At 41.8% G+C, this 12,553-nt stretch overlaps 1 protein-coding gene across 1 annotated transcript in view; it reads right to left on the reverse strand.

Annotated features, from left to right (window-relative positions):
• Positions 1-12,553, reverse strand: part of MRTFA (myocardin related transcription factor A) — a 100,318-nt gene that overhangs the window by 19,301 nt on the left and 68,464 nt on the right. The window contains exon 5 of the mRNA XM_049822328.1: positions 11,912-11,977. Within this exon, the coding sequence (XP_049678285.1) occupies positions 11,912-11,977 (66 nt within the window). The remainder of the gene's footprint in view (positions 1-11,911; positions 11,978-12,553) is intronic.

Consider the following 12,553-nt stretch of genomic DNA (forward strand, 5'->3'; position numbering starts at 1 on the left):
ACTCTGGAGCAGTAAGGCTCTGGGCGAGCTCTATAGGAGACCCACAGTGCAGATATGCTTTTTCCAGCTCCTACCATTGCCCTTCCCAGCCACTTGGCACTGACCCCTGCAAAACTATTCCTGCCCCCGTACCCTTCTGGCTTGCTCACCCAAGTGCTGCTTTATCCATTCCACTCAAAATTACCCATATTGGCAAAGCTCTACTGTTCTCGGCCATATCAGCTATTCTGGCTCATTCAGACAATGCACACAAATGAACAGCTTGGCTGGTGGAACAGAAGCAGTGGTAACCAGGTAGGCATGGGGCAGCACTTCTATCACTGACACAGGATTCATGTCCACAGCCCTTTGTACCTGCAGCAGCAGATATAACAACAGAAAACAGGGATGAAGAAACTCCAATCACCTAATGCTTTCTGACTGCTCCAGCTGGATAAAATACACTAAACTATTCCTTACAGTAGTTTGTCTAACCTGTTCTTGAAGACCTCTCATGAAAAAATGCAGTATTATTGCAGAGAAATTATCCCAGTGCATAGAAGTCCTTACTGTTTAAAAAACTTTCTGAATGTCTAACTTACATTTCCCTTCCTATAATTGATACTCATTATTCCCTGCCTTACCTGCAGTCATTACAGAGAACAATTTATTCTCTTCCTCTTTGCATCTCTCCCCATATATTTGAAAACTTTGGTTTTCCTCCAGTCTTCTGTTATATAAAATGACCAAAGCCAGTTGGTTCAATCTTTCTTTATAGATAACATTTTCCAGACCTTTGCTTCTTTACTCTCTTTTGGATTCCTTCCATTTGATCTGCATTTTTCTTTAAGTATAGCGTCTGAAATTGGGTATATATTCCAGCCTAGGCTTTATCAGCTTTTAAAGAGCTAAATGATTATTAAATAACACTTCTCAGTTTTATGTCCCAGCCGCTTCACCTTTTTTGTGTACATAAAATTCATAACATGTTCACTTGTGCTTGGCTCACAAACCATGAAAGGTCCCCAGTCCTCTTCTGCAGAGCTGCTATATAGCCAGCCATTCTCCATCCCCAATTCATGCCACTGACTAGACATACCAAAATGTAGAAACTCTGCATTTTCCTTTGTTTTTGTCCTGTACTTCTCAGGTTCTTCAAATACTGTCAGTTCCAATCCTGTCCTTCTCCCAGCCTACTAACCTGCAAGCTTAATAAATATGCACAGTTCCCTTGTTTACATCAAATTACTGAGAATACTGAATAGTATCAGACACTGACCTTCTCTGTCCCTACCCCACCCAAAAGCCCTGCTCAACACAGCCTCCCAATCTGACACCAAGCCTTTATTCCAATACTGTTCTCTCACCAGTTGCATATGCAGCTTCAAGTAGTCCCAGCTTGCTTACAAAAACATCAGGCGAGCACATGTCAAGCACCTTACTAAACCCAGTAAGTGCAAAAAGGCATTTAACATCCTGACTTCCTGGGGAGGCAGTTCAACAATTATTTAGTCTGGTGGTAGGTCCAGCTTAAGTAATGACCTCTTTTTTCCCCCTTCCCCATGTCCCACACATTTCTGCCTTGCCATTGATGCTCCAATTGTATTTGTACTGCACAGGGAGCTGTACTAGGGAACTGTCACCATAAAGTAACTCCAGCAGCTCCCCATGGCACTTGCCCCTCCCCAAAAAGAGGTACTAGTTAACTCAGTTCAAATCCTTGACCTAGCTAATTGTGTGGCTGGCTTTGCTAGCTTTGCCAGCAAAACTTTGGGTAAGCTCATGATGAGAATAGAGTGTTGCCAGAGGAGAGGAAAAAAAAACTTGCCAAAATACAACAGTATTAGCTGTTGAGAGTTTTTGGTTTCCACTGTATGCAGAAAAAAAATCCTTTATATTTCTCTTCTACTGAGATATTTGAGAACGCAGCAGTAACTTCTGCAATGCCCAATTTCAGTTAGGTATACCTTTTGCCCACCTTTCTGATTTTGTTTCTACATGATATGTGCATGTATTTTCATCGTCAATAAAGTGCAGTTACACTTTCTGCCCTCATTCTTGTACCTAGGCCTGGGACAAAGCATGTTAGCCCTCAGTTATGCTGACAAAACTGTTTGTGGATTCAGATCACAGTTGTTTTGAAAGAGTTATTTTAACCTGGATTGGTATGCTGGTTTACAGCACGGCCTCACAAATAATAGTGTCAGCAAAACTGAGCAAAAACTGCCCTGCCAGACAAAGTCAGAAACGAGAGGCTGGGTTTAAGGCCAGCACTGCAGCAGGAGCCCCCACGCTGCTGAACCACTCCCCCTGTATCTTCAGATTGCCCCATCCACCTTGGGAAAACAGCCTGATGTTACAAATGGCCAAACGAGCACTAAAAATGGCTTAGTGATAGAAGGGACAACGGCAACACCAGCAAGGTTTGGGACAGCGCAGTCCAGCAGGTGCCCTTCATTGGGCTGTACGTCCTCTTGTCCCACTCGGACAACCACCTCAACCATCTGGCAATTTGCAACATCTACGGTTAGGAGGATGAGCTTTACCCCTCACCTTTAGATGACTGACAGCAGGATGTGATTTTCCTACCACAGATGGGCTGGCTAGCAAGGATCTCATGAAATTCCTACCACATACAGCCTAGTTTTTTAGTCTCTCTGCTACTTGTTGTGGAGAATTTTGATGCTTCATCACCAGAATTCCTGAAGCATTAGTATCTTTGTGGCCACACCCTTAGCTACCACAAGAAATCTCCCTGGAGATCAATGATGCAACCACTTCGTGCCTCCACCCTGCTTCAAAAATGTTTGCAGCTATACATTGCAACTACTGTCCTTCCATCTGATCCACCAAAGCTAAGCAGCAGCACACAGGACCATCTACAGTGATGCACACCTTTCCATACAAAGCACAGACATGGAAGTTACTAATCTTTGCTTCAAAGCATTGTATTAATTCCTATGAAACAGGGTCCGAAACTGCAATGCACGAGTTCACTGTTCCCTCAGTCCAAGCCACATTTTGAAGACAGCAATGTGTGAAGGAAGGGAGATATTGCTGCAAAGCATCAAACTGGTGCTGCTATAAACAGACTGAATCAAGGCCCAAAACCCAAGCCCAAATCTCCAATACAACAGCAGAGACAAAAAGCTGGGCAAAATGGTTCAAACATTTCTGTTCAGGTTTTACCCTGCAGTGTACAAAAGCAAATTTTAGCCTTCCAAAGCTTTCAAAGATAGTCATATGCAGATCTTCAAGTTCCTGTTACCTAGTGTGAGAAGTAAGTGGAATCAGAACCAAATTCAGTCACTCTAAGAATGAAACACAGCAGGGGAAGGGGACTGACCCAACTGCTGAGAAAAAGAGATCAAAATATCTGTACACCCTGCTTTTGCTTATGCAGCTGACAGAAGACGCCAAGGTTTGCGAGGAACCAAATAAAGGGAAGAAAGAAAGGCAAAAGGGTCTTCACAGGTCCTCACAGCTCAAGTGTCTAGGGGGGAGGAGAGGCTGCAAAACCTTCTGCAGTCAGTAAGATTGGAGGCTATCGGACACGTAGGCTGACAGAGGAGAGATGGCACATGAGCTTTCCTTGGCCCAAGTATCTAGCTCATCATAGATACAAGGTGACATTTGAACTGCACATCAGCTGGTCAGACAACATGCAATATTTGTAGGAAGGCTACAGGTAAATTCAAAAAACTGAGTCAAGTATTCTGCGCTTCAGTTAGATCAGTTCCTGAGGGAAAGGTAAAATCTTCCTTTGCTATGACAGAGAGAAGCTCATGTCACATCCAAACCCAACCTCAGACATGCTGACTTAATGCAGAACGGCAGAAGGCCTTCTGCTGCAGCTACTCACCCCTGCTCGCAACCAAATTCTAGTTTCTCTCTCTTGTTTACTATGCTTTCGTAAAAGGATGAGATAAAGTGCTGCAAATAGGCTCGATGACTTCCTCTGTCAGTTCAGGGTGGGGCTCCCACCCCATAGCATTTGGTGTGTAGCATCTGGTAAGAAACATAAAACTTGAACCACTGAGCAAGGCAGCTGGCAATTTCTTCCTCCCTTCATCTTCACCCCACTTCCAAAAAATATTTCTCACAGCATGGAAAAAAAAAGTATTCAAAAACTGGGTTCCTCCCCACGTTGTTACTGTTGCCAGCACTGCCAAAGCATGGCATTACAGTTACAGTGCTACAGCTTTACCGAGTCTTCCATATTACCGAGCTATTCCAATCAATAGAGAAACGGCATGGAAGGTGGCAGCCGAATAAAGGCCATGTTAGCTAGACTATTTGGTGAGGCTCAGGCTGTTATGGAAGCCAGAGCCAAAGAAGTCCTGCCTCCCTGACACCCTACCTCACAGAGCCACCCCTTCTCCTGCATCAACACTCAGGAGCCTGCACAGCTCACGGAGCTGTTGCTCCCCCAAAAAGCCACTTTCCAGCTCCCTGAACTGGGCATTTCTACAGGTGGGACTGCGGTACCCTGCCTCAGATCAGCTCAGCTCAGCTCACCCCGGAGCCATGCACCAGCCGAGCTGCTTCCAACACCTGAACCAAGCAAGCACCTCTACAGAGTCCACATCCACAACTCAGCAAAACTGTCAGTAACTTTATTACAGCAGTACCTCCCTTACAAAACAGCTGAAGTTTAAGATTTTTCACTAGTTTTAACTGTGCAAAAGCCTGAAGAATAGGTTTGTCACAGCAAACAGGCAAAATTATTGACAGAAAGGGCTAAGATTTTTCAACTGAGTTAATTTAAACTCTAACAGATATGTGTAATTTCTCAGAAAGTTCATCCTCTTGAGGAGCAAAATGGAAATTGTCACCCACGGTAACAGTTATCAGATCTATGGGTGACTATGGCTACAGCTTTGTGTCAAAGAACATTTATAGCAAATACAGATAATGTATAACCAACTCCATCCATTGCCATTAACTCTTGGCATTCAAAAGACATTGCCTAAATCCTGAAATGAAAAATAAAGAAGACAAAGCTTCATTACAATTAGGATTATGCCACCTCCAAACTGAAGAGGAAAAGGGAGACAAGGAACTTCTACTGGGAACCCTTCGATCCGTGCATTCCTACACCAGACTTCATGCCTGCTTCTTGGATGGATAATCGCCCTTTGCAAAGTCTTCTGACAACTTTATGGAGTGCCCAGGCTGGGGGAGGCGTGGGGCCATGAGAAGAAAAAGGAGAGACCATTCCCAGCCAACGAGTAAGAATGAACCCAAGACGAACACGTTTTACTCTCCTGAATTATTACACTTCTCTTGCAACTGGCAAAGTTAGATCTTTTATCATTGCAGGGATCAAGGACTAAACGCAACCTATCAAACCCCTGAGCACGGCCTTTTCTTTCTACAACCTCAGAAAGGGCAAACAGCACATTTCCATTACGAACACAATGAACTTTCCTACTCCGACCATGTCTTATTAATCACAGATGATATTAAACACATGGAAAACAAACACAGACAGCTATCTAAAAATATAAACAAACCAGGTGCAGCTATTAGGCCCCTGACAATGAGGCTCTCAGCTTAAATGTACAGACTCCTTCTCAAGGCCTCTCAAGTCCTTCTCAAAGCCTCAAGGCTTTGAAATTATGCTTCAAGAGAAGAGATCAAAGTCACAAGAACCAGCAAGTAATTCCTGGGAGACAAGTTACAGGTAGATGATCAAATTAAAATAAAACCAGTTAGAGATTTCTGTGTTATGTGCCACAAACAGAAACACAGCTCCAAGTGTCCTCTAAAGTTTTATTTGTTTTATGATACCTGCTTAGTGCTCCAGCCTTACTCTCAGAGCATGACATCGAGTCTATCAAAAGTCTCGGGGCAGCCTCTGTACTTGAGGTCCTATTCTGTACACAATGAACCAGGAAATAGCAAGGTTTCAGAGATTAAATCGAGTGTTAAAAACGTTATTATTTTTAGATCTTAAAGACTTTACAGGTTTGAACGTTTTATTAAACAAGTCTGGGAGTAACGATATTTACAGTCCATATGTTTGTTTTTAACTCCTTATCCTAAATGAAAGTACAGTTTCAGCTTGTTTTGTGGAAAAAAACTATGAAAGTGAAGCAGTCACCAACGGGCAGAACAGCAGACACTAGATGGCAGGGAAGTAAAAATTCGTATTTTTGTTTTGTTACTATAAATATATTCCAAAAACTATAGGGAACGTCACTACAAAGACCTGATATGTAAAGCAGTGAGAGAATGACAGGAAAACGTTACGCAGCAGAGATAGGTAAAGCAGGAAGAGCTCTTTTGGGGTGTTAAAGCAATTGGTTTAATCTGCAGTTCAAACATAACACACAACAATGCTAAAATGTCAACTGTGTAGCTACACTGCAACACTTTCAAATCAGTAAAACTCCACATAGGCATAGCAGTTCATCTTCTACTCTAGCCTTAAAATACTGTTGAGGCATTAAGAATTGCACCTGAAGTCATCAGCATGATTTCAGAACAGTTCCTGCCATGAAAAATACTACACATGTAGATAACTGTGTATGTTCCAACAGCTTACTGTCTCTCCTTTCTTTGACATGCATCAAAAGATGCTCCTATTTCACAATTAACAGCTAAACAATTCATAAAGCTAGGTTTTTTGTTTTCTTTTGTTTCTGACAACACTTACTATATTTTGCTGTAGCTGTTGTTTCTAACAGGAACCCGAAGTTGACTATATCCTCAAAGGACAGGTCTCCTTCAACTGCTGCCCCATATACTATATTGGCAAGTTTCAGGTTTAAAACTGGCAGCTTCATAAGAAAATATGAACATGAATAAAATATTAAACATACAGCTATGCAATAAAGTTGGAAGTGCATAATTTTCATCAACCAAATTACTTTTTTTAAAATTGAGAAGTGGTTAGACTATCAGGTAAAGACTAAAGCAGCAGTATCATTTTTAACTACCCTACACAAACACATGTGTGTATGTATGGCCAAATTTGGGGGTTGAGATGTTAAAGTCTAGAGAGATAGTTTTAACTTTAGAAATTCACAGGTGGCAAGCATTTTGCCTCCTAAAATCAATACCTCAAAGATCCTTGTTTTCTTGTGATGGTAGCTGTGCTGGATGCGGAAGACCAGTTACAAGCTTTGCCTCAATGATGATCAACACTGATATGCCAAAGCATAACCTGTGCTCTGTATCCTTAAATCACTAAGTGTCCCCAGTAAATGGCAATTCCTTTAGAATTAATTCTAAGCAATGTCTCACTGCTCCCTAAAAAGCAAATACTCTATTTTAGTTTTATAACAAATATTAAATTTTCTCCATTAACCTTATGGGTACAAAAAAAATGCAGTTATTGATATGAGAGGCCTAATGAGATTATAATCATTAGACCGCCTGCTGTATTACAATCATTCCTAATCGTGTGACATGTTGCGACTGAACTATGGCATGCTCTCCATGTGTAGTCTGGAGATAAAATACACTCTCCTCAGGAGAGTTTGAAACCCAGCAGCACAAGATTCACAAATCTTGTATTCTAAAATATGCTCAAGCAACTAATAGGCTGCAAGTCCAAGCAGAAAACTGCATCAGAGGATTGGTAATGCAGACTTACAGCATGGAAACACCTCAGCACCTGTAAAAACAGTCCCATTAGAAAAACAGCACAAATTCCATCATTTTTGGATTCTACATACATTCATGCGTTCTGCATATACTGTGTCCTGGAATACAGTCAGAATAGTTGGATGTGGGCACAAAAACTAGGAAACATCAGATACACAGAAATTAAAAAGAAGCTCCTGGAAATTCTCTGCCTGTACTACAGCCACCCTCCTTCTAAGCTCTCGGTCCAGATGATGCCCTTTTCAAAGGCTGCCTGTGTCATCTTTCAGATATTCACAAAGCAGTGCTTAGAGCAACACAAGGCACATTCCCAGAAACTATCTTCTACTTCTGTTTCACCTGCTTAGGTGAATCTGATGGTTGCAACAGCTTTCCTGCAGGATTGTGCCACATGACAACCTTGCATGCTTGCCTATATTTTGTGTTTGCAGCCAGAAGCCAAACATCCCAATTCCGATGGGTAAAACAATGGGCATGTGAAGCTTTAAACCTTGCAAAAGAGAAAAAGTGCGACATATTTTGCAAAGCAGAGTATTGCTACATTTGGCAAACGTCTTTCCCCTAAAAGTTTTTGCTGGTTTAGTTGAAGATACTTTCCACATGTCTTTCTACTCAGATGCACATTGTCTACTGTTTTAAACATTCTTTTCAAGGGTGGAAAACTGGGTGTTTAATACTCCCCCAAAAAACCTTACAATAGCTGTAACCTTTGAATTCAATACTGTAGAAACTGACAGCATCTGACTGTTCTTCTACAGCATGACAGAGTTCAAAGTGTTGAGCACAGACAGCAGATTTTGTTTAGTTTGCATTTTATGAGGATGAGCAGATGAAAATCACTTCTGCATAGCTACAAAACAATGCAAATAGCAAAACAGCTTGTCCATTTGCACTATCAGAAAATAGGCCAAAACCTGAATAAATACAAACATTCAGCTCTCCTTGTTTCTAGATACAGTCCTTCTGGCTCAAATAACAGGTGTGTCAGATGCAGATGAAGACTTGCTTCCCACCTCTTTTCTATGAGCAATTGAGAATTTAATCTTCAACTAATGAATGCTGCTACTAGTAAAAGGTTACACAAAGTCATAACAGAAAAGCAAGAAGAATTAATGAAGCATAATACCCAATTATTTTGAATCCTCTGTCACTGCTTATAAATGCATTATTTCTTACTACAATACACTAAACTTTTAGTGAAGCGTAGCCCTACTGTAGGTGGCTGGTGGGTTGGAAAGGTTATTCAAGCAAGATTAAGTGTACTTGGTAAAAACATGTTGAAACATTTGCCTTTCCTCTCTACCATATAAACAAAATTCCACATGGGAACAAAGTAAGCAATTCCCAGCTCTGTTCTGAACAAGCAAGCAGGAGTGGTGTAACTCTCACTTCAATGTGACAGAAACGTGTCTTCTCCCACTTCCCAGGTTTACAGTGTCCAAAAACCTTGTGTTGATGGAAGCCTTGAAATAAAATTTCTCTTTTAGGGCACCAAGCTGAATCTAAACACCACATAAGACTTAATATTGCAGTCAGGAGACCCAAAGGTACCAAAGTGAGTTTGCACAGTAGATAGCTTTTAATGTAAGACAAAAACTTTTAACTTCTCCCACACTTGGTTCATGGATTTTTGCACATCTGTTTGGCTACAAGTTCCAGGAACTGATCTGTATTAAAGGCTAATCTAAATGAACATATAGGATAGCCTAGTAAGACCAAATCTGCCCAGAAAAACAGTTGATGCTGAGGAACTGACATCCACACTCTATACATGAAGGTGAAATGGGAGGTGTGGTGCCAGACAAGTTACAGCCTGGTCCCATGGACTGAATGCATATTAGCTGCAGGCAGAATATTTTCCAGTTCACTTTCAACCCAATTTAATCCAACTCTCAAACTTCATTTCACAGTGCAAAGCAAGGTACAGTAGGCAGGTGCAATCAGGGGCTTCGCTTCAAAAGCACCTTCCTGACACAATGCTAATGCAGATACAACCACAACTACCACAATTCTTTCAGGAGTGTTAAGGCTCTCCAGATGGAAAATAAACGCTGGAAGCCAAGCAGTATTTCACATGGAAAGAGTGCTCCAGCTCATTTAATTCAGCACCAAACCATCCTCTGGATTCCGACTTTTATATTTTTGTTAAATCATCACAAAGGGCTGTGTCGGGCTTGGTTCCTGACTAACGAACTCAAGAGGGAGACATGGGGCCCAGTATAGCCATGTTCAGTAGCAGGTGACAGAGGAACAAGATTAAGTACCTAAATGTTTTCACAGACAGGGGCAGAGAGATGAAAGAATACAGGATACCTGCACATTCCCAGTAGTAAGTAAAAATGTCTGTTCTGAACTGCTGAAAGTAGAAGCAAAGCTGTCATGGCTCTGAGATGCCTTCAGGAGGAACATGGCCCCCTAGTCATCCTCTGTATTTCTTGGGTTAAAAATGGGACTTCTGCTTGAAGTATCACAATTTATCTGACATCTGATCTTCTCATTAAAAATGGCCCAAGCAAATAATGTTTTAAACATTTCCCTATGTGTGATTATTTCCAGTTGGCGGGTATGGGTAAATGATACTATGACTTGGAGGGAACTAGTTTCAAATCATGTTTAGAACGGATCTGCTAAAGTGGTTTTTCTCCATTGCAGAAAGGACCTTTTCATGTGTCGCCAATATTTTCAATGCTATTTCACTGACATTCTTCTTTGGTCCATCATAAAACTCACATGTAAGAGACATAAATGAAGCAACAAAGAGCACAAGTCTACAAAGACTACTTATTTAGGCTGTATTTTAAGCAAATTTTAGACTGACTAATTACCCTGGGTGCCTTACTTGAATTACTTGCAAGGGCCCATTTTCAAAGGGCCCATAAAACAGACCCCTCTCAGGAATCGCAAGTTTGGCCAGCCGCACTTTGAAGAAAGCCAGTACTGAACGTAAGTTAATACAGTATTTGCATACATATCCACCTAAAGCGGGAGACCACAAAGAAGTCAGGAACATTTTCTTCTGGGAAGCATTAGCAAAAGGCCACAGTCACTGGGACGCTCATCTTTCATCCAAAAGCAAGTAAGTGTATTCTGTAGAAGCATGTATACGAGTTTCCCAGGTAAAAATAAGAGGACAGGCATGATGTATTATATCCAGACAGAACAATCTTTCCTTTTTGATTTGGTAATAGAATTTTAAGTAGGGGTCCCAAGAAACATCTTGAGCATGTCACTGCCTTCCAGTGAGCCACTTCAGCTGACAGAGTGCTGCTGACAGGTTCTCTTCATTCAGAGAGAGAGCTGACAGCCTAACCTTAACGCCTTTAGCAAAGTCTAAGTCACATCACTGTGTCATATTACGGTGTGCACCCCAGAAATAGAAGGAATGTGAAACTCCTCATTACTACACTGCCTTCAAGTAAGGCTTGTGAAATGGGGAAGAGGGAAAGTTTTTGAAAAAGGAAAACATATACCTGATCCACTGCCTTTTACTAAAGCTGTTAAGTGAAACTGAGAGGACCTCAAAAATAAAATATTTGCTCTTTGGTCTTGCTTCAGGTTGTTACCTATAAGTCATCTAGTTTGGAGGTACCAAAGCATGACAAAACTATATGTCAGGTATCTTTTTGCATTTTGTGGGGAAGGAAGGCAAAATATACCTTCTCCAACACTAACTTGACAGTGAATTTACTAAAGCTTGACATCAGGCTATATCCTATGTGTCCACCCAGAAAAGTAAAAGTTCTCTGGCTCTGCCCATTGTGCCTTCCCTTCAGGAAGGGGAATGGCTGATGCCCATACGGCTCTTTCTAGCTATGTTTTCTAGCTACAAACATAAAACAGGGCCCCTTGTTGGTGAACACCTTGTATGCGCTGCCTGTTTTTCATGGGTTTATGGAATATGTACATACAAAGTTACAACTGCCTCAGAGGTTGGAGGAGCTGACAAACAAGAACAGAAACTGCAGCGGCAGGAAGCCTGTTAGAAGAGTGATTACCAGCATGCGTCCAGTATACAAGGCACTTCTAACATAGTATGTTCTCCAGAAGACTCTTATGCACTGTGATCAAATACAAACATTGTTTTGGAGTACAGTTACACTTGGAGCCATTACTCTCTTGCTCAGTAGCGGAGGTGGCCCCGTACCTAGCGTACCAACACTTCAGAAGGACCAAGTTGGGTGGGACAGGGTGGGGCTCTTATATATGATGTTTTTCATGCAGAAACAGAGAATCTGCTCTTTTGAATCATAGGTGAAACCATTCTCCACTCAAAAACATGCATAAAAATACCAAGACAAAGAGTTTAAGTGATACTTACGCGGCATGATCCCTTGGCTCACCAGCTCCTCCCGCGTGCGTCGCTGCTGGAGCTTCAACTGCAGCACTGCACGACAGCAGAGAGAGGGAAGAGAAGGAAACCCATCAGTGCAAGAAACAATTGAAGAGACATTTTCAAACGCATCTTGTTCTCTTCTTTGGATGTCAAGGCACTAGCGAGCAGCAGAACAAAAAGACCCCCCCTCCCACCCTGCTCCCCTGCCCCGCTGCAATTGCAGAAGTGGCCTCCAGCAGTCAGGTTTCCGTATTCTGCTGCGGGCAACAAGGAGAGGAAGTTGCGCAGGGTCTTGGCAGGGTGATAAAAATCCGCAAAGCCAGCCCTGTTTCTCAATTCTTTCTCGAGCACCAACTTCTTTCCAAACCATTAATATTAAAAAACAAACAAAGAGAAACACCAGCTGACAGTCCTCCAATAAACAGAGTGACACCCAGCTGCTAATGACTCCTGAAGATTCTAATTACCATGTGCAGATTAAACTGATATGACAAAATTATTGGTCATTACTCTAAATTACAAGGCTGATTTCCTTCCTCAACTCAGAAATTCACCTTCGGAAACATCTCACAAAGTGAAATATCATGGATTTGTCTAGATGTGTCCTTGTTCCATGGCAAAAGGAAT

Source organism: Accipiter gentilis, chromosome 18, assembly GCF_929443795.1.
Source record: "Accipiter gentilis chromosome 18, bAccGen1.1, whole genome shotgun sequence".
NCBI lineage: Eukaryota > Metazoa > Chordata > Aves > Accipitriformes > Accipitridae > Astur > Astur gentilis.